Source organism: Lonchura striata, chromosome 34, assembly GCF_050655825.1.
Source record: "Lonchura striata isolate lonStrDom1 chromosome 34, ASM5065582v1, whole genome shotgun sequence".
NCBI lineage: Eukaryota > Metazoa > Chordata > Aves > Passeriformes > Estrildidae > Lonchura > Lonchura striata.
The window spans coordinates 4815916-4837519 of NC_140736.1; the positions used below are offsets into that span (position 1 = coordinate 4815916).

The 21604-nt window shown below is 62.9% G+C and overlaps 1 protein-coding gene across 1 annotated transcript; it reads right to left on the minus strand.

Moving 5' to 3' along the window:
- Positions 1 to 2645: 2645 nt before the first annotated feature.
- On the minus strand, positions 2646 to 20583 carry PPP5C (protein phosphatase 5 catalytic subunit). The gene is made up of 13 exons (XM_085564701.1): positions 20425 to 20583; positions 17007 to 17248; positions 12395 to 12542; positions 9660 to 9781; positions 9513 to 9578; positions 9319 to 9417; positions 9082 to 9187; positions 7569 to 7711; positions 6187 to 6274; positions 6042 to 6082; positions 5291 to 5469; positions 4290 to 4371; positions 2646 to 3158 (listed from the first exon to the last, which is right to left on the minus strand). The coding sequence occupies exons 1-13, from the start codon at positions 20540 to 20542 to the stop codon at positions 3096 to 3098; spliced, it is 1497 nt and encodes a 498-aa protein (XP_085420827.1). The 5' UTR covers positions 20543 to 20583; the 3' UTR covers positions 2646 to 3095.
- Positions 20584 to 21604: the final 1021 nt, after the last annotated feature.

The window sequence follows — 21604 nt, forward strand, 5'->3', positions numbered from 1 at the left end:
ATAGGGGCTATAGGGGCTGTGGGGGCTATAGGGGCTATAGGGGCTGTGGGGGCTATAGGGGCTATAGGGGCTATGGGGGCTATAGGGGCTATGGGGGCTAATGGGGCTATGGGGGCTGTGGGGGCTGTGGGGGCTATAGGGGCTGTGGGGGCTATAGGGGCTATAGGGGCTGTGGGGGCTATAGGGGCTTGGGGGCTATAGGGGCTATAGGGGCTGTGGGGGCTATAGGGGCTATAGGGGCTATGGGGGCTGTGGGGGCTATAGGGGCTATGGGGGCTATAGGGGCTATAGGGGCTATAGGGGCTATAGGGTCTATAGGGGCTATAGGGGCTATAGGGGCTATAGGGGCTGTGGGGGCTATAGGGGCTATAGGGGCTGTGGGGGCTATAGGGGCTGTGGGGGCTATAGGGGCTATAGGGGCTGTGGGGGCTATAGGGGCTATAGGGGCTATGGGGGATATAGGGGCTATGGGGGCTAATGGGGCTATGGGGGCTGTGGGGGCTATAGGGGCTATGGGGCTATGGGGGCTATAGGGGCTATGGGGGCTATGGGGGCTATAGGGGCTATGGGGGCTGTGGGGGCTATAGGGGCTGTGGGGGCTGTGGGGGCTATAGGGGCTATAGGGGCTATAGGGGCTATAGGGGCTGTGGGGGCTATAGGGGCTGTGGGGGCTATGGGGGCTATAGGGGCTGTGGGGGCTGTGGGGGCTATGGGGGCTATAGGGGCTATAGGGGCTATAGGGGCTGTGGGGGCTGTGGGGGCTATGGGGGCTATAGGGGCTGTGGGGGCTATAGGGGCTATGGGGGCTATAGGGGCTGTGGGGGCTATAGGGGCTGTGGGGGCTATAGGGGCTGTGGGGGCTGTGGGGGCTATAGGGGCTGTGGGGGCTGTGGGGGCTATAGGGGCTATAGGGGCTATAGGGGCTATGGGGGCTATGGGGGCTATAGGGGGTGTGGGGGCTATAGGGGCTATAGGGGCTATAGGGGCTGTGGGGGCTGTGGGGGCTGTGGGGGCTTCAGACCCCCCCAAAGGGGCTTCAGGCTCATCCCAGTGGGCTTCAGACCCCCCCCGAGGGCATTTGGGATCCTCTCAAGGAGATTTGAGATCCTTTCAATGGGATTTTGGATCATTTCAAGGGGATTTGGGATCATTTCAAGGGGATTTGGGATCCTCTCAAGGGGATTTGGGATCATTTCAAGGAGCTTTGCATCCTTTCATGGAGATTATGAATCCTCTCATGGCGATTTGGGATCCTTTCAATGGGATTTTGGATCATTTCAAGGGGATTTTGGATCATTTCAAGGGGATTTGGGATCCTCTAATGGGGATTTGGGATCATTTCAAGGAGCTTTGGATCCTTTCATGGAGATTATGAATCCTCTCATGGGGATTTGGGATCCTTTCAAGGGGATTTTGGATCATTTCAAGGGGATTTTGGATCATTTCAAGGGGATTTGGGATCCTCTCAAGGGGATTTGGGATCATTTCAAGGAGCTTTGGATCCTTTCATGGAGATTATGAATCCTCTCAAGGAGATTTGGGATCTTCTCAAGGGGATTTGGATCCTTTTAAGGGTATTTGGAGCCCTTTGAGGCGATTTTGGATCCTCTCAATGGGATTTGGGATCCTAAGGGGATTTGGGATTCTTTCAGGAGGGTTTAGGATCCTCTCAAGGGGGTTTGAGATCCTCTTTGAGGGAATTTAGGATCCTCTTCAAGGGGTTTGGGATCCTTTCAAGGGCATTTCGGATCTTTTCAAGTGGGTTTGGAGCCCTTTGAGGGGATTTCGGATCATTTTGAGGGGATTTTGGAGCCTCTCAAGGGGATTTTGAATCCTTTCAAGGAGATTTGGATCCTTTCAAGGAGATTTTGGCTCATTCCGAAGTGATTTCGGGTTTCGGACCCGTCCGACGCTCCCGGTGGGGGGCGGGACCAGCGGAGGCGCTCCGCGCTCCTATTGGCTGAGGGGCGCGACAGACGGAGGCGCTCCGCGCTCCTATTGGCTGAGCCGCGCTGATTGGCAGGACCGGCGGGATCGTCGCTCTGCCACTGAACTGGTCCCAGCGCCAAACTGGGAGAGGCTCAGACTGGCCCAGGCCCCCCCAGTGACCCCTCTGAGCCCCCCAAAAACCACAAACTGAATTTGGGGGGACTCAAGAAACTTCTGGAGGTGTCGGGAGGGCTCCATGTGGGACTTGAGGCTCTCTGAATTGAGTTGGGGGTCTCCAGGAGGGAAGATTTGGGGGTCCCAGGGCTGAGGGGGGTCCCTGGGGGAGGTCTGGGGGTCCCCAGGGAGGATTTGGGGGTCCCTGGGTGAAGTCTGGGGGTGCCCAGGGATGATTTGGGGGTCCCCATGGAGGATTTGGGGGTCCTGGGTGAGGTTTGGGGGTCCCCAGGGAGGATTTGGGGGTCCCTGGGTGAGGTTTGGGGGTCCCCAGGGAGGATTTGGGGGTCCCTGGGTGAGGTTTGGGGGTCCCCAGGGAGGATTTGGGGGTCCTGGGTGAGGTTTGGGGGTCCCCAGGGAGGATTTGGGGTCCCCAAACGGGGTCCCCGCCCTCCATCCCCGTCGCCATGGCAACAACGCGGGGGGGGGTTTCCATGGCGACCGCCACCGCAGCGCCCCCTACCGGCGGCCCTTAACAAAGCCACTTTTAATTAACTTTATTGAACGTGATTAATTAATTACAGAGATGGTAAAACCGCACGGCGGGGGGGATTGGGGGGAGAGGAGGGGGAGGGGCGGCACGGGACCCCCCCCTCTCCCCTCCCCCCTCCTCCTCTTTGCACCTATTGCTCATTTTGGGGATTTTTTTGGGGGGGAGGGGAGGGGCAGTGCCAGCAGAGGGGAACTCCCCCCCCCCAAAATTTCCAGGATCTCCCCCCTGACCCCCCCCCCAGCCCACCCCCACCCCGGGAGGTGCCGCCCCCAGCCCCTCCTGCCCCAAACTGGGAGCACTGGGAGCACTGGGGAGGGGGGGAGGGGAATAAATACAATCTTCCAATATATTAAAACCCCCCTGGGGGGTGCTGGGTTTTGGGGGGTGCTGGGGGGGGGGCGGGGTTGATTTTTTGGGGGGGCTGGGGGTGGGGTGGGGGTCACATCATGCCCAGCTGCAGGAGGGTGTTCGCGTACATCATGGGCTTGACGTTGGGGTGAGGCTGGGGAGAAAAATGGGGGGCTTCAGGGTGGGGGGGGGGGGTTTGGGGGGATCCCCCCACCACAAATTAACAGCCAGGACAGAGCCTGAGCACCCCAAAAGCTCCTGAGGTGGTCCCAGAAAGGGGAGATGTAAAAGGGGCCCCCCAAAAGGATGAGACCCCCAAGACCCCTCCTCAAAAATCCCTGGGAGCCCCCACAGAAAGATGAGACCCACCCCCCAAACCCCCCCCAAACAACCCCTGGGGACCCCCCCATAAAGAATGAGACCCCCCCAAGAAACCCCCCAAAAATAATCCCTGGGACCCCCAAGATCCCCCCAAATAACCCCCGGGGACCACCACAAAAGGATGAGACCCCCAAAAAACTCCCCCCAAATAACCCCTGGGGCCCCCCCATAAGGAATGAGACCCCTCGAGAATCCCCCCCACAAATAATCCCTGGGGACACCCCCGCCATAAATTTGAGACCCTCAGGGTTTTTGGGGTTCCCTGGGTTGGATTTTGGGAACCCTGGGTGGGATTTGGGTCCTTGTGTGGGATTTTGGGTTCCCCGGGTGGGATTTGGGGGGTCCCCGGGTGGGATTTTGGGTTCCCTGGGTGGGATTTGGGGGTCCCCGGGTGGGATTTTGGGTTCCCTGGGTGGGATTTGGGTTCCCTGGGTGGGATTTGGGGTCCCCGGGTGGGATTTGGGTTCCCTGGGTGGGATTTGGGGGTCCGTGGGTGGGATTTTGGGTTCCCTGGGTGGGATCTGGGTTCCCTGGGTGGGACTTGGGGGTCTGTGGGTGGGATTTTGGGTTCCCCGGGTGGGATTTTGGGTTCCCTGGGTGGGATTTGGGGGACCCCGGGTGGGATTTTGGGTTCCCTGGGTGGGATTTGGGGGACCCCGGGTGGGATTTTGGGTTCCCTGGGTGGGATTTGGGGGTCCCCGGGTGGGATTTGGGGGTCCCCGGGTGGGATTTTGGGGTCCCCGGGTGGGATTTGGGTTCCCTGGGTGGGATTTGGGGGTCCGTGGGTGGGATTTGGGGTCCCCAGGTGGGATTTGGGAGTCCCTCAGTTGGATTTTTGGGGTCCCCGGGTGGGATTTGGGGGTCCCCGGGTGGGATTTGGGGGTCCCAGAGCCCCCAGACTCACCACTGCTGTGAACTGGTGGAAGTCGGGGCGGAGGTCGCTGCCCCGCAGGTGGATGTAGGAGCCCTTGTTGCCCATCTGGTCACTGCAGGGGACATTTGGGGACACTTGGGGACATTTGGGGACACTTGGGGACACTGCAGGACAACCCCCGTGGGCCACTGTGGCTGGGGACCACCAGGGATGGGGACACTTGGGACACTTGGGGATACTTGGGGACATTTGGGGATACTTGAGGACACCTGGGGACATCTGGGACCCTTGGGGACATTTGGGGATACTTGGGGACATTTGGGACACTTGGGGACATTTGGGGATACTTGAGGACACCTGGGGACATCTGGGACACTTGGCGACAATGAGGTACAGGGGACATTGGACACAGGACTGAGGGGACATTGTGGGGACAGGACTGAGGGGACAAGGTGGCTCGGGGGACACCGGGCTTGGGGACAAGGTGGCTCAGGGGACACTGGGGACAAAACCAAGGGGACAAGGTGCTCAGGGGACACCGGGCTTGGGGACAAGGTGGCTCAGGGGACACTGGGGACAAAACCAAGGGGACAAGGTGCTCAGGGGACACCGGGCTTGGGGACAAGGTGGCTCAGGGGACACCTGGGGACAAAACCAAGGGGACAAGGTGCTCAGGGGACACCGGGCTTGGGGACAAGGTGGCTCAGGGGACACCTGGGGACAAAACCAAGGGGACAAGGTGCTCAGGGGACACCAGGCTTGGGGACAAGGTGGCTCAGGGGACACCGGGCTTGGGGACATTTCAGCTCAGGGGACACTGGGGACACCAGGCCAAGTGGCCAACGTGGCTCAGGGGACACTGGGGACAAGACTGAGGGGACAATGAGGTACAGGGGACACTGGGGACCAAACCAAAGGGACATTTCAGCTCAGGTGACACCGGGCTTGGGGACACAGAACCGAGGCGACGCAGGGGACAAAGCCAGGGCCACCAGCGGTGTCCCCAGCGGTGTCCCCGAGCTGTCCCTCACCAGTAGTTGGGGGCGGAGAAGACGGTGACGCAGCGGCCATCGTGGGCCACCTCGTAGCCCTCGGGCTTGACCTCGTGGCTGCGGATGATCAGCTCCAGGTGGTTCCGCTCCAGGAAGCGCTTGGTGACATCGGGGCCAAACTGGCAGCTGACCCCCCGCTTGCTGACCGACCGGCCGTTCTGGGGACATCGGGGATGTTGGGGACATTGGGGACATCAGGGGGGATTGGGGACATTAGGAGAATGGAGAATGTCACCAGGACATGGGGACACCCCCAGGACATGGGCACAGGACATGGGGAGAGGGTAGGGGACATCTCCAGGACATGGGGACAGGACAGGGGACATCCCCAGGACATGGGGGCACCCCCAGGACATGGGGACAGGGCAGGGGACATCTCCAGGACATGGGGACACCCCCAGGACATGGGGACAGGACATGGGCACAGGGCAGGGGACATCTCCAGGACATGGGGACAGGGCAGGGGACACCCCCAGGACATGGGGACAGCCCCAGGACATGGGGACAGGACATGGGGACAGGTAGGGGACATCTCCAGGACATGGGGACACCCCCAGGACATGGGGACAGGGCAGGGGACATCTCCAGGACATGGGGGCACCCCCAGGACATGGGGACAGGACATGGGGACAGGGCAGGGGACATCTCCAGGACATGGGGACACCCCCAGGACATGGGGACAGGACATGGGGACAGGGCAGGGGACATCCCCGGGGGGGTCACAGCTCACCTGGGGCTGGGGGTCCGACCAGAGCAGGTCACACATCGGCCCTGGGGGGACACAGGGGGGTCACAGCCCAGCCCCTCGCCCTGGGGACACCTCGGGGACACCTCGGGGACACCCTGGGGACACCTCGGGGGGGTCCCCGTCCCACCTGAGTCTGGGGGCTGCCGGTTCCGCTCGATCTTGCGGATGTCATCGAGGGTCACCCCGTCCTCGCTGAAGAGCCCCCCGTGCATGATCTGGGGGGGACACGCGGGGGGACATTGGGGGGACAGCGGGGACAGGGGGGACACTGGGGGACATTGGGGGACAGGGGGACTCAGGGACAGCGGGGACTCAGGGGACATCGCCCACCCTGACACTGAGGGGGTGACAACGCACCCCCACGACACTGAGGAGGGAAGGAACCCCCCAAAATTGTGACAGGGACACCCCCAAACCCCAAAGGGGACAGGGACACCCCAAACCCTTCCAGGGATCCCCAAAACCCCAAAGGGACAGGGACACCCCAAACCCTTTCAGGGATCCCCAAAACCCCAAAGGGACAGGGACACCCCAAACCCTTCCAGGGATCCCCAAAACCCCAAAGGGACAGGGACACCCCAAGCCAAAGGGAACAGGGACACCCCAAACCCTTCCAGGATCCCCAAAACCCCAAGGGGACAGGGACACCCCAAACCCTTCCAGGGGTCCCCAAAACCCCAAAGGGACAGGGACACCCCAAGCCAAAGGGAACAGGGACACCCCAAACCCTTTCAGGGGTCCCCAAAACCCCAAAGGGACAGGGACACCCCAAACCCTTCCAGGGATCCCCAAAACCCCACAGGGACAGGGGCACCCCAAACCCTTCCAGGGGTCCCCAAAACCCCAAAGGGACAGGGACACCCCAAGCCAAAGGGGACAGGGGCACCCCAAACCCTTTCAGGGATCCCCAAAACCCCACAGGGACAGGGGCACCCCAAACCCTTTCAGGGATCCCCAAAACCCCACAGGGACAGGGGCACCCCAAACCCTTCCAGGGATCCCCAAAACCCCAAAGGGACAGGGACATCCCAAGCCAAAGGGAACAGGGACACCCCAAACCCTTTCAGGGGTCCCCAAAACCCCAAAGGGACAGGGACACCCCAAACCCTTCCAGGGATCCCCAAAACCCCAAAGGGACAGGGACACCCCAAACCCTCCCAGTTATGGGGATCACCCCATGAGGATGGGGACACCCCAAACCTGAGGGGACAGGGACACCCCAAACCTGAGGGGACAGGGACACCCCAAACCCTCCCAGTTATGGGGATCACCCCATGAGGATGGGGACACCCCAAACCTGAGGGGACAGGGACAACCCAAACCTGAGGGGACAGGGACACCCCAAACCCCGAGGGGACCCGAATGGGGTGTGGTGGGAGGAGTCAAAGCCCCCCATTTTCCCGTAGCTGCCAAACAGGGATCCATCCCTGTCAATGAAAGCTGCCAGATGCTGAGCCGGGTGGCAGTGTCCCCTGGGTGTCCCCTGGGTGTCCCCTGGGTGTCCCTCACCAGCACTTTGCCATTGATGCACTGGGCCAGGGGCAGCCACTCGAAGACCTCGCTGAAGAGGGCGAACATCTGCGCCGTGTACTTGGCCTTCACCTCGCCCTCGAAGCCGTAGATCTGGTTCATGTTGTCCGTCTCGTGGTTCCCTGAGGGGACACGGGGACAGTGCCACTGCCGGGGACACTGCCGGGGCTGGGGACACTGCCTGGAGCTGGGGACACTGCCCAGGGACAATTGCCACTGCTGGGGACAACTGACACTCCTGGGGACACTGCCCGGGGCTGGGGACACTGCCCATGGACACTGCCACTCCTGGGGACACTGCCGGGGCTGGGGACACTGCCCAGGGTTGGGGACACTGCCCGGGGACACTGCCACTGCCAGGACACTGCCGGGGCTGGGGACACTGCCCGGGGACACTGCCACTGCCAGGGACACTGCCCGGGGCTGGGGACACTGCCCGGGGACACTGCCACTCCTGGGGACACTGCCGGGGCTGGGGACACTGCCCATGGACACTGCCACTGCCAGGGACACTGCCCAGGGCTGGGGACACTGCCAGGGCTGGGGACACTGCCCATGGACACTGCCACTCCTGGGGACACTGCCCAGGGCTGGGGACACTGCCCAGGGCTGGGGACACTGCCCGGGGACACAGACACTGCTGGGGACACTGCCCGGGGCTGGGGACACTGCCCAGGGACAATTGCCACTGCTGGGGACAACTGACACTCCTGGGGACACTGCCAGGGCTGGGGACACTGCCCAGGGTTGGGAACACTGCCCATGGACACTGCCACTGCTGGGGACAACTGCCACCCCTGGGGACACTGCCGGGGCTGGGAACACTGCCCAGGGACGACTACCACTGCTGGGGACAACTGCCACCCCTGGGGACACTGCCTGGGGACAGGGATGTCCCCAACCCCAATGGGACAGGAATGTCCCCACCCCAAGTGACAGGGATGTCCCCAACCTCAATGGGACAGGGATGTCAGCTCCCCCAAGGGGACAGGGATGTCCCCAACCCCAAGGGACAGGGATGTCCCCAACCCCAAGGGGACAGGGATGTCCCCAACCCCAAGGGACAGGGATGTCAGCTCCCCCAAGGGGACAGGGATGTCCCCAACCCCAAGGGATGTCCCCAACTCCAAGGGACAGGGATGGCATCAATGCCAAGGGGACATGGATGTCCCCAACCCCAAGGGATATCCCCAACTCCAAGGGACAGGGATGGCATCAATGCCAAGGGGACAGGGATGTCCCCAACCCCAAGGGGACATGGATGTCCCCAACCCCAAGGGGACAGGGACAGGACGGTGACAAACCCTCCCCTTTTTACCAAATCTGCCAGAAAGCGACCCACCCCATACAACAAGTGCTGCCAGATAGTGATCCAGAAGACAACTGGGGACACCAGGGGACAACTGGGGACACCAGGGGACAGCCGTGGGGACACCACCCTCCCACCCCAGCCGGGGGGGCTCCGACCTCGCCCCCCAGACCCTGGGACTACCTCGGAGCAGGTGGAAGTGCTCGGGGTAGAGCAGCTTGAAGCCGAAGAGCGTCAGGATGACCTCGACCGAGAAGGAGCCGCGGTCCACGAAGTCCCCGTTGAAAATCTGTCACCAGCTGAGGACAACGACCCCTCCCCAGGGTGTCCCCAGCGTGTCCCCCCGCCACCCCGACCCCGTGCCACCCCACCCCACCCCACCCCACCCCACCCCAGGGACTCCCCCCCAGGCGCGGATACGTAAGGGTTGGCCTCGGAGGGGAGCCCGTTGAGCTCGAAGATGTTCAGCAGGTCGTAGAACTGGCCGTGGGTGTCCCCGCACACCGTCACCTTCTCCGTCTGCCGGGGGACACGCGGCGGCACCGGTGTCACCGCGCCGGCACGCGGGGACACCCCCGAGGGCGCCCCGAGCCCGGCCGGGGGGACCCACCCACCTCTTTCAAGGTGGTCTCCACCAGGGTGGGCAGCTTGGCCAGCACCTCCTTCACCTGCACCAGGATCTGCGGGACACGTGGGGACACGTGGGGACACGTGGGGACGTTGTGGGGGGTTTTGGGGGGTTTTGGGGGGTTTTGGGGTACCTGGTAGGCACATTTCCTGTGGAGCTTCTTCTGGTCCTTGTACCACTGCATCAGGTCCTTCATGAAGGCCAAGGTCACCTTGCCGTCCTCCAGCTTGGGGCCGCTGTACTCGTCCTCGATGGCTGCGGGGACAAAGGGGTGACAGGGTGGGGACAGCGTGGGGACAGTGGGGTGACAACGTGGGGACAGAGAGGACAATGTGGGGACAGCAGGGACAGCGTGGGGACAGCGTGGGGACAGTGTTGGGACAGTGGGGTGACAGGGTGGGGACAGTGGAGTGACAGTGGGGACAGCGGGGTGACAGGGTGGGGACAGTGTGGGGACAGTGTGGGGACAGCGGTGACAGCAGGGACAGCATGGGAACAGAGGGGACAGTGTGGGGACATTGGGGACAGTGGGGACAGTGTGGGGACAGCATGGGGACATTGGGGACAGAGGGGACACGGCCCCCCAGGTGCCCCAGGGGTGCTGGGCCTGGTGTGGGGACCCTCGTGGTGGGGACCCCGAGAACTCCAGAGGGGACAAAAGCTCAGCTGGGCACCTCCAGAGCCTCGTGGGTCCCTCAGGTGACACCAAAACCCACGTGGGAAGCTCAAGGGACCCCAAAACCCACCCAGAGACCCTCGTGGAACCCCAAAACCCTCCCAGGAACCCTCCTGGAGACTCCAGACTCTCCCAGGGAACCCCATGAACCCCCCAGGAACCCTTGTGAGGACCCAGGAGCCCCCCCAAAGTGCCCCCCGAGCCCCCCAAAGTGACCCCTGAACCCCCCAAAGTGACCTCTCAGCCCCCCAAAGAGACCCCTGAGCCCCTCAAAGTGACCCCTGAGCCCCCCAAAGTGACCTCTCAGCCCCCCAAAGTGACCCCTGAGCCTCCTAAAGTGACCCCGGAGCCCCCCAAAGTATTCCCCAAGCTCCCCAAAGTGCCCCTGAGCCCCCCCAAAGTGACCCATGAGCCCCCCAAAGTGACCTCTCAGCCCCCAAAAGTGACGCCTGAGCCCCCCAAAGTGACTCCTGAGCCCCTAAAGTGCCCCTAAGCCCCCCAAAGTGACCCATGAGCCCCCCAAAGTGACCTCTCAGCCCCCAAAAGTGACCCGAGCCCCCCAAAGTGACTCCTGAGCCCCTAAAGTGCCCCTAAGCCCCCCAAAGTGACCCATGAGCCCCCCAAAGTGCCCCCTGAATCCCCAAAGTGACCCCTGAGCCCCCCAAAGTGACTCCTGAGCCCCCAAAGTGCCTCCTGAGCCCCCCAAAGTGACTCCTGAGCCCCTAAAGTGCCGCTGAGCCCCCAAAAGTGACCCCTGAGCCCCCCAAAGTGCCCCCTGAATCTCCAAAGTGACCCCTGAGTCCCCCGAAGTGACTCCTGAGCCCCCAAAGTGCCTCCTGAGCCCCCCAAAGTGACTCCTGAGCCCCTAAAGTGCCCCTGAGCCCCCAAAAGTGACCCCTGAGCCCCCCAAAGTGCCCCCTGAATCTCCAAAGTGACCCCTGAGTCCCCCAAAGTGACCTTTCAGGCCCCCAAAGTGACCCCTGAGCCTCTCAAAGTATTCCCCAAGCCCCCCAAAGTGACCTCTCAGCCCCCCAAAGTGCCCCCCGAGCCCCCCGAAGTGACCTCTCAGCCCCCCAAAGTGACCTCTCAGCCCCCCAAAGTGCCCCCCGAGCCCCCCAAAGTGACCCCTGAGCCCCTCAAAGTATTCCCCAAGCTCCCCAAAGTGCTCCCCGAGCCCCCCAAAGTGACCCCTGAGCCCCCCAAAGTGCCCCCCGAGCCCCCCAAAGTGACCCCTGAGCCCCCCAAAGTGACTCCTGAGCCCCTAAAGTGCCGCTGAGCCCCCAAAAGTGACCCCTGAGCCCCCCAAAGTGCCCCCTGAATCTCCAAAGTGACCCCTGAGTCCCCCGAAGTGACTCCTGAGCCCCCAAAGTGCCTCCTGAGCCCCCCAAAGTGACTCCTGAGCCCCTAAAGTGCCCCTGAGCCCCCAAAAGTGACCCCTGAGCCCCCCAAAGTGCCCCCTGAATCTCCAAAGTGACCCCTGAGTCCCCCAAAGTGACCTTTCAGGCCCCCAAAGTGACCCCTGAGCCTCTCAAAGTATTCCCCAAGCCCCCCAAAGTGACCTCTCAGCCCCCCAAAGTGCCCCCCGAGCCCCCCGAAGTGACCTCTCAGCCCCCCAAAGTGACCTCTCAGCCCCCCAAAGTGCCCCCCGAGCCCCCCAAAGTGACCCCTGAGCCCCTCAAAGTATTCCCCAAGCTCCCCAAAGTGCTCCCCGAGCCCCCCAAAGTGACCCCTGAGCCCCCCAAAGTGCCCCCCGAGCCCCCCAAAGTGACCCCTGAGCCCCCCAAAGTGACCTTTCAGGCCCCCAAAGTGACCCCTGAGCCCCTCAAAGTATTCCCCAAGCTCCCCAAAGTGCTCCCCGAGCCCCCCAAAGTGCCCCCCGAGCCCCCCAAAGTGCCCCCCGAGCCCCCCAAAGTGCCCCTGAGCCCCCCAAAGTGACCTTTCAGGCCCCCAAAGTGACCTCTCAGCCCCTCAAAGGATTCCCCAAGCCCCCCAAAGTGCCCCCCGAGCCCCCCAAAGTGACCTCTCAGCCCCCCAAAGTGCCCCCCGAGCCCCCCAAAATGACCCCTGAGCCCCCCAAAGTGACCTTTCAGGCCCCCAAAGTGACCCCTGAGCCCCCCAAAATGACCCCTGAGCCCCCCAAAGTGACCCCTGAGCCCCCCAAGGTGCCCCCCAAGGTGCCCCCCAGGTCTCACTCATGCTCTCGATGTCCAGCGAGTCCACCACGGAGCGCTTGTGCTCGTCGCTGGCGATGGCCCTCTCGAAGGCCTTCTGCTTGACGATGCGGTGGCACTCCTGGAACTTGAGCTTGGCGTCCTTGTCGTTGGGCCGCACCTTCACCACCTGGGCACAGCGGGGACGGGGGGACAGGGGGGACACGGCCTGAGGGGCTGGGGACAGCTGGGGACAGCTGGGGACACGGCCTGAGGGGCTGGGGACACTCGGGGACACGGCCTGAGGGGCTGGGGACAGCTGTGGACAGCTGGGGACACGGCGAGAGGGGCTGGGGACACTTGGGGACACGGCCTGAGGGGCCGGGGACACGGCCTGAGGGGCTGGGGACACTCGGGGACACGGCCTGAGGGGCTGGGGACATTCAGGGACACGGCCAGAGGGGCTGGGGACAGCTGTGGACAGCTGGGGACATGGCCTGAGGGGCTGGGGACATTCAGGGACACGGCCTGAGGGGCTGGGGACACTCGGGGACACGCCCTGAGGGGCCGGGGACACGGCCTGAGGGGCTGGGGACACGGCCTGAGGGGCTGGGGACAGCTGTGGACACGGCCTGAGGGGCTGGGGACACTCAGGGACACGGCCTGAGTGGCTGGGGACAGCTGTGGACAGCCTGGGCACAGCTGGGGACAGCGTGGGGACAGCCTAGGGACATGGCCTGAGGGGCTGGGGACACTCGGGGACACGGCCTGAGGGGCTGGGGACAGCTGGGGACAGGGGGGACAGCTGGGGACACCCTGACCCTACATAACCAATCCTGACCTCAGGGAGCACACCCTGACACCAGGATGGACACGCTGACCCCGGGATGGACAGACTGAACTGAGATCACCCACCCTGACACCAGGATGGACACGCTGACCCCGGGATGGACGCAGTGACACCAGGATGGACACCCTGACCCCAGGATGGACACCCTGACCTTAGGGATGTCCCCAGCCCTCTCCTGACCCCGGGATGGACACCCTGATCCCAGGATGGACACCCTGACCCCAGGATGGGCACCCTGACCTTAGGGATGTCCCCAGCCCTCTCCTGACCCCAGGATGGACACACTGACCCCCGGGATGGACACACTGACCCCAGGATGGACACGACCTGAGATCACCCACCCTGACCCCAGGATGGACGCAATGACCTCAGGCATGACCTGAACCCTCCCCTTACGCTGGGATGGACACGCTGACCCCAGGATGGACACCCTGACCCCGAGATGGACACCCTGACCCTGGGATGGACACCCTGACCACGAGATGGACACCCTGACCCTGGGATGGACACCTTGACCCCAGGATGGACACACTGACCCCTGGGATGGATACACTGACCCCCAGGATGGACACACTGACCCCAGGATGGACACAATGACCCTGGGATGGACACACTGACCCCGGGATGGACACAATGACCTGAGATCACCCACCCTGGCCCCAGGATGGACACAATGACCTCAAGCATGACCTGAACCCTCCCCTGACCCCTGGGACGGAGCCGCTGACCCCACAATGGACCCACTGAGCACCGCGATCCCTCCCTCCCGCTCTCACCATCTCGTAATCCCTGAGGGCAGCCTTGAACTTGCCCAGGGCCATGTTGCTGGTGACCCACCCTGAGACCCCGACCCCAGGATGGACACCCTGACCTTAGGGATGTCCCCAGCCCTCTCCTGACCCCAGGATGGACACACTGACCCCCGGGATGGACACAATGACCCCCGGGATGGACACACTGACCCCAGGATGGACACAGTGACCCCCGGGATGGACACACTGACGCCAGGATGGACACAATGACCTGAGATCACCCACCGTGGCCCCAGGATGGACACCCTGACCCCGAGATGGACACCCTGACCCTGGGATGGACACCCTGACCGCAGGATGGACACCCTGACCTTAGGGATGTCCCCAGCCCTCTCCTGACCCCAGGATGGACACCCTGAACCCAGAGCAACCACCCTGACCCCGGGACGGACCCGCTGAGCACCGCGATCCCTCCCTCCCGCTCTCACCATCTCGTAATCCCTGAGGGCAGCCTTGAACTTGCCCAGGGCCATGTTGCTGGTGACCCACCCTGAGACCCCGACCCCAGATCACCCACATTGACCACGGGATGGACACCCTGACTCCGGGACGGACACAATGACCCTGGGACAGACACCCTGACCCCAGGATGGGCACCCTGACCTTAGGGATGTCCCCAGCCCTCTCCTGACCCCAGGATGGACACAATGACCTGAGATCACCCACCCTGACCCCAGGATGGACGCAATGACCTCAGGCATGACCTGAACCCTCCCCTTACGCTGGGATGGACACGCTGACCCCAGGATGGACACCCTGACCCCGAGATGGACACCCTGACCCTGGGATGGACACCCTGACCACGAGATGGACACCCTGACCCTGGGATGGACACCTTGACCCCAGGATGGACACACTGACCCCTGGGATGGATACACTGACCCCCAGGATGGACACACTGACCCCAGGATGGACACAATGACCCTGGGATGGACACACTGACCCCGGGATGGACACAATGACCTGAGATCACCCACCCTGGCCCCAGGATGGACACACTGACCTCAGGCATGACCTGAACCCTCCCCTGACGCTGGGATGGACACGCTGACCCCAGGATGGACACCCTGACCCCGAGATGGACACCCTGACCCTGGGATGGACACCTTGACCCCAGGATGGACACACTGACCCCTGGGATGGATACACTGACCCCCGGGATGGACACACTGACCTAAGATCACCCACCCTGACCCCAGGATGGGCACCCTGACCCCGGGATGGGCACCCTGACCCCGGGACGGACCCGCTGAGCACCGCGATCCCTCCCTCCCGCTCTCACCATCTCCTAATCCCTGAGGGCAGCCTTGAACTTGCCCAGGGCCATGTTGCTGGTGACCCACCCTGACACCCCGACCCCAGGATGGACACCCTGACCTTAGGGATGTCCCCAGCCCTCTCCTGACCCCGGGATGGACACCCTGATCCCAGGATGGACACCCTGACCCCGGGATGGGCACCGTGACCTTAGGGATGTCCCCAGCCCTCTCCTGACCCCAGGATGGACACACTGACCCCCGGGATGGACACACTGACCCCAGGATGGACACAATGACCTGAGATCACCCACCCTGGCCCCAGGATGGACACAATGACCTCAAGCATGACCTGAACCCTCCCCTGACCCCTGGGACGGAGCCGCTGACCCCACAATGGACACAAGGAGCACCACGATCCCTCCCTCCCGCTCTCACCATCTCGTAATCCCTGAGGGCAGCCTTGAACTTGCCCAGGGCCATGTTGCTGGTGACCCACCCTGACACCCCGACCCCAGGATGGACACCCTGACCTTAGGGATGGGCACCCTGACCCCGGGATGGGCACCCTGACCCCAGGATGGACACCCTGACCTTAGGGATGTCCCCAGCCCTCTCCTGACCCCAGGATGGACACACTGACCCCCGGGATGGACACACTGACCCCAGGATGGACACAATGACCTGAGATCACCCACCCTGGCCCCAGGATGGACACACTGACCTCAAGCATGACCTGAACCCTCCCCTGATGCTGGGATGGACACGCTGACCCCAGGATGGACACCCTGACCCTGGGATGGACACCCTGACCCTGGGATGGACACCCTGACCCCGAGATGGACACCCTGACCCTGGGATGGACACCTTGACCCCAGGATGGACACACTGACCCCTGGGATGGATACACTGACCCCGGGACGGACACACTGACCTAAGATCACCCACCCTGACCCCAGGATGGGCACCCTGACCCCGGGATGGGCACCCTGACCCCGGGACGGACCCGCTGAGCACCGCGATCCCTCCCTCCCGCTCTCACCATCTCGTAATCCCTGAGGGCAGCCTTGAACTTGCCCAGGGCCATGTTGCTGGTGACCCACCCTGACACCCCGACCCCAGGATGGACACCCTGACCTTAGGGATGTCCCCAGCCCTCTCCTGACCCCGGGATGGACACACTGACCCCCGGGATGGACACAATGACCCCAGGATGGACACAGTGACCCCTGGGATGGACACACTGACGCCAGGATGGACACAATGACCTGAGATCACCCACCCTGGCCCCAGGATGGACACAATGACCTCAAGCATGACCTGAACCCTCCCCTGACGCTGGGATGGACACGCTGACCCCAGGACGGACACCCTGACCCCGAGATGGACACCCTGACCCCGAGATGGACACCCTGACCCTGGGATGGACACCTTGACCCCGGAATGGACACACTGACCCCTGGGATGGATACACTGACCCCCGGGATGGACACACTGACCCCGGGACGGACACACTGACCTAAGATCACCCACCCTGACCCCAGGATGGACACCCTGACCCCGGGATGGGCACCCTGACCCCAGGATGGACACCCTGACCTTAGGGATGTCCCCAGCCCTCTCCTGACCCCAGGATGGACACCCTGACCCCGGGATGGACACCCTGACCCCAGGATGGACACCCTGACCCCGGGATGGACCCACTGAGCACCGCGATCCCTCCCTCCCGCTCTCACCATCTCGTAATCCCTGAGGGCAGCCTTGAACTTGCCCAGGGCCATGTTGCTGGCCGCCCGGCGGTAGTAGCCCTTGACGTACTTGGCGTCGAGCTGCAGGGCGCGCGTGGCGTCGGCCAGGGCGTAGCCGTAGCACTCGGTGCGCAGGTAGGCCAGGCTGCGGTTGCCATAGTAGACGGCGTTGGCGGGGTTCAGCTCGATGGCGCTGCTGTACAGCTTCACCGCCTGCTCGTAGTCCTTGCCTGCCCGCACACAGCCGCCGCGTCGGGGGGACGGCGCGGGGGGCGTGGGGGGTGTGGGGGGTGTGGGGGACATGGGGGGCATGGGGGGCGTGAGGGGCGTGGAGAGCATGGGGGGCACGGGGGGCGTGGAGGGTATGGGGGGTATGGGGGGTATGGCGGGCACGGGTGGTATGGGGGTATGGGGGGCACGGGGGGCCTTGGGGTATGGGGGGTGTGGGGGCGTGAGGGGCGTGGAGAGCATGGGGGGTATGGGGGGTGTGGGGGGTATGGGGGGCATGTGGGGTGTGGGGGGCACGGGGGGTATGGGGGGTATGGGGGCATGGGGCGTATGGGGGGGTATGGGGGGCGTGGGGAACATGGGGGGCATGGGGGGCGTGGGGGGCATGGGGGTATGGGGGGCACGGGGGGTATGGGGGGTATGGGGGGCGTGGGGGGCATGGGGGTATGGGGGGCACGGGGGGTATGGGGAACATGGGGGGCATGGGGGGTGTGGGGGGTATGGGGGGTGTGGGGGGCATGGGGCGTGTGGGGGACATGGGAGGCATGGGTGGACGGAGGGGAAAAGGAGTGAGGAGTGACCAGAGCCCAAAGGGTGGGAGATCAACAGGAACAGATCCCAACCTGGCAGCCCCCATCGATCCCCATTGATCCCATCACTGATCCCCATAGATCCCAACCTGGCAGCCCCCATCGATCCCCATTGATCCCATCACTGATCCCCATAGATCCCAACCTGGCAGCCCCCATTGATCCCATCACTGATCCCCATAGATCCCAATCTGGCAGCCCCCATTGATCCCCATTGATCCCATCACTGATCCCCATAGATCCCAATCTGTCAGCCCCCATTGATCCCATCACTGATCCCCATAGATCCGAACCTGGCAGCCCCCATCGATCCCCATTGATCCCATCACTGATCCCCATAGATCCCAATCTGGCAGCCCCCATTGATCCCATCACTGATCCCCATAGATCCGAACCTGGCAGCCCCCATTGATCCCCATTGATCCCATCACTGATCCCCATAGATCCCAATCTGGCAGCCCCCATTGATCCCCATTGATCCCATCACTGATCCCCATAGATCCCAACCTGGCAGCCCCCATTGATCCCCATTGATCCCATCACTGATCCCCATAGATCCCAACCTGGCAGCCCCCATTGATCCCCATTGATCCCATCACTGATCCCCATAGATCCCAACCTGGCAGCCCCCATCGATCCCCATTGATCCCATCACTGATCCCCATAGATCCCAATCTGGCAGCCCCCATTGATCCCATCACTGATCCCCACAGATCCCAGTCTGGCAGCCCCCATTGATCCCATCACTGATCCCCACAGATCCCAATCTGTCAGCCCCCATCGATCCCCATTGATCCCATCACTGATCCCCATAGATCCCAACCTGGCAGCCCCCATTGATCCCCATTGATCCCATCACTGATCCCCATAGATCCCAGTCTGGCAGCCCCCATTGATCCCATCACTGATCCCCATAGATCCCAATCTGTCAGCCCCCATCGATCCCCATTGATCCCATCACTGATCCTCATAGATCCCAATCTGGCAGCCCCCATTGATCCCATCACTGATCCCCATAGATCCCAACCTGGCAGCCCCCATTGATCCTCATTGATCCCATCACTGATCCCCATAGATCCCAACCTGGCAGCCCCCATTGATCCCATCACTGATCCCCATAGATCCCAACCTGGCAGCCCCCATTGATCCCCATTGATCCCATCACTGATCCCCATAGATCCCAATCTGGCAGCCCCCATTGATCCCATCACTGATCCCCACAGATCCCAATCTGGCAGCCCCCATTGATCCCATCACTGATCCCCACAGATCCCAATCTGGCAGCCCCCATTGATCCCATCACTGATCCCCATAGATCCCAATCTGTCAGCCCCCATCGATCCCCATTGATCCCATCACTGATCCCCACAGATCCCAATCTGTCAGCCCCCATCGATCCCCATTGATCCCATCACTGATCCCCACAGATCCCAACCTGGCAGCCCCCATCGATCCCCATTGATCCCATCACTGATCCCCATAGATCCCAACCTGGCAGCCCCCATTGATCCCCATTGATCCCATCACTGATCCCCATAGATCCCAATCTGGCAGCCCCCATTGATCCCATCACTGATCCCCATTGATCCCATCACTGATCCCCACAGATCCCAACCTGGCAGCCCCCATTGATCCCATCACTGATCCCCATAGATCCCAATCTGGCAGCCCCCATTGATCCCCCCCGCCCCCCATTAACCACTGTGGCTCACTATCTGGCAGCCCCCGTTATCCCCCGTTAACACCGGTGGCTCCCTATCTGGCAGCCCTCATTGCCCTCTAATGGATCACTATCTGGCAGCTCCCGTTATCCCCCGTTAACAGCCGTGCCGCCCTATCTGGCAGGCCCGTTATCCGCCGTTAATCCCCGGTAACCGGCGTGGCTCCATATCTGGCAGCCCCCATTCCTATTTGGCTCCCTATTTGGCAGTCCCAGTTATCCCCTGTTAATCCCCGGTAACCGGCACGGCTCCCGATCTGGCAGCCCCCATTACCTCCAATGGATCACTATCTGGCAGCCCCGTTATCCCCCGTTAATCCCCGGTAACCGGCACGGCTCCCGATCTGGCAGCCCCCATTCCCCCCAATGGCTCCCTATTTGGCAGTCCCCGTTATCCCCCGTTAATCCCCGGTAACCGGCGTGGATCCAAATCTGGCAGCCCCCATTACCGCCAATGGATTACTATCTGGCAGCCCCGTTACCCGGCACTGCCCTCAGCGGCTCCCGATCTGGCAGCCCCCATTCCCCCCAATGGCTCCCTATTTGGCAGTCCCCGTTATCCCCCGTTAATCCCCGGTAACCGGTGTGGCTCCATATCTGGCAGCCCCCATTCCCCCCAATGGCTCCCTATTTGGCAGTCCCCGTTATCCCCCGTTAATCCCCGGTAACCGGCACGGCTCCCAATCTGGCAGCCCCCATTACCTCGAATGGATCACTATCTGGCAGCCCCGTTACCGGGCACTGCCCCTCACGGGCTCCCGATCTGGCAGCCCCCATTCCCACCAATGGCTCCCTATTTGGCAGCCGCCGTTCGCCGCCGTTCCCCGCCCGGGCTCCCTCCCCGGTACCCGCCGTTGCCCGCCGCTACCTTTGAAGAACTCGTTGGCTCGGGCCTTCAGCTCCTCGGCCCGTTGGAGGTCGGCGGAGCTCGGGGGCCGCCCGGGGCCGGCGCCGCCGCCGCTCCCCGCCCGCTCTCCCTCCGCCATGGCCGGGCCGCAAAGCGCCGCCGCCGCTGCCGGGCGCGGCCGCCGAGCGCCGCCGTCGCAAAACCGCGGTGGGAGGGGGGAGCGCTGTCGTAAACGGGGGGGGCGAAGGAGCGGGCGGGGGTCGCGGTGGCCCCGGGGGTCCCCAAATGTCCCCAAGGGTCCCCGGGGGTCCCCAGGTGTCCCAGAGGGTCCCCAAATGTCCCCAAGGGTCCCCAAGGGTCCCCGGGGGTCCCCAGGTGTCCCAGAGGGTCCCCAAATGTCCCCAAGGGTCCCCAATGTCCCCATCACCCCCATGTTCCCTGCTGTCCCCAAATGTCCCCAAGGGTCCCCAGGTGTCCCCGAGAGTCCCCAAATGTCCCCAGGGCCCTGCCTTGTGTCCCCCCAATGATGTCCCCGATGTCCCCCAATGTCCCCAACACCCCCAAATGTCCCCCAGTGTCCCCAAATCCCCAATTCCCCAAAATGTCCCCAAAGCCCCCAAATCCCCAAATGTCCCCAATGTCCCCAACATCCCAAATGTCCCCAGGTGTCCCCAATGTCCCCAATGTCGCCAGTGTCCCCAAGCCCCCCAAATGTCCCCAATGTCCCCAATCCCCCCAATGTCCCCAAATGTCCCCAAAACCTCCAATGTCCCCAATGTCCCCAAATGTCCCCAATCCCCCAATGTCCCCATTGTCCCCAGTGTCCCCAACGCCCCAAATGTCCCCAAATGTCCCCAATGTCCCCGATGTCCCCAATCCCCCAAATGTCCCCAATCCCCCAAATGTTCCCAATGTCCTCAGTGTCCCAAATCCCCACAATGTCCCCATGACCCCAGTGTCCCCAATGTCCCCAATCCTCCCAATGTCCCCAGTGTCCCCAATGTCCCACAATGTCCCCAATGTCCCCAATGTCCCCAACACCCCAAATGTCCCCAGTGTCCCCAATGTCCCCAAATGTCCCCAATGTCCCCAATGTCCCCAAATGTCCCCAATGTCCCCAATGTCCCCAGTGTCCCCAATGTCCCCAAATGTCCCCAATGTCCCCAATCCCCCCAGTGTCCCCCAATGTCCCCAATGTCCC

What these genes read in the sequence shown, in the direction of transcription:
- PPP5C (XM_085564701.1), bottom strand. Translation starts at nt 20,542, where the DNA reads ATGGCGGAGGGAGAGCGGGCGGGGAGCGGCGGCGGCGCCGGCCCCGGG. An exon ending in ACAGGAAATGTGCCTACCAG is followed by an intron (nt 9,579 to 9,659) that starts GTACCCCAAAAC and finishes CGTGTCCCGCAG; the next exon opens with ATCCTGGTGCAGGTGAAGGA. An exon ending in GGTCGGACCCCCAGCCCCAG is followed by an intron (nt 5,470 to 6,041) that starts GTGAGCTGTGAC and finishes CGATGTCCCCAG; the next exon opens with AACGGCCGGTCGGTCAGCAA.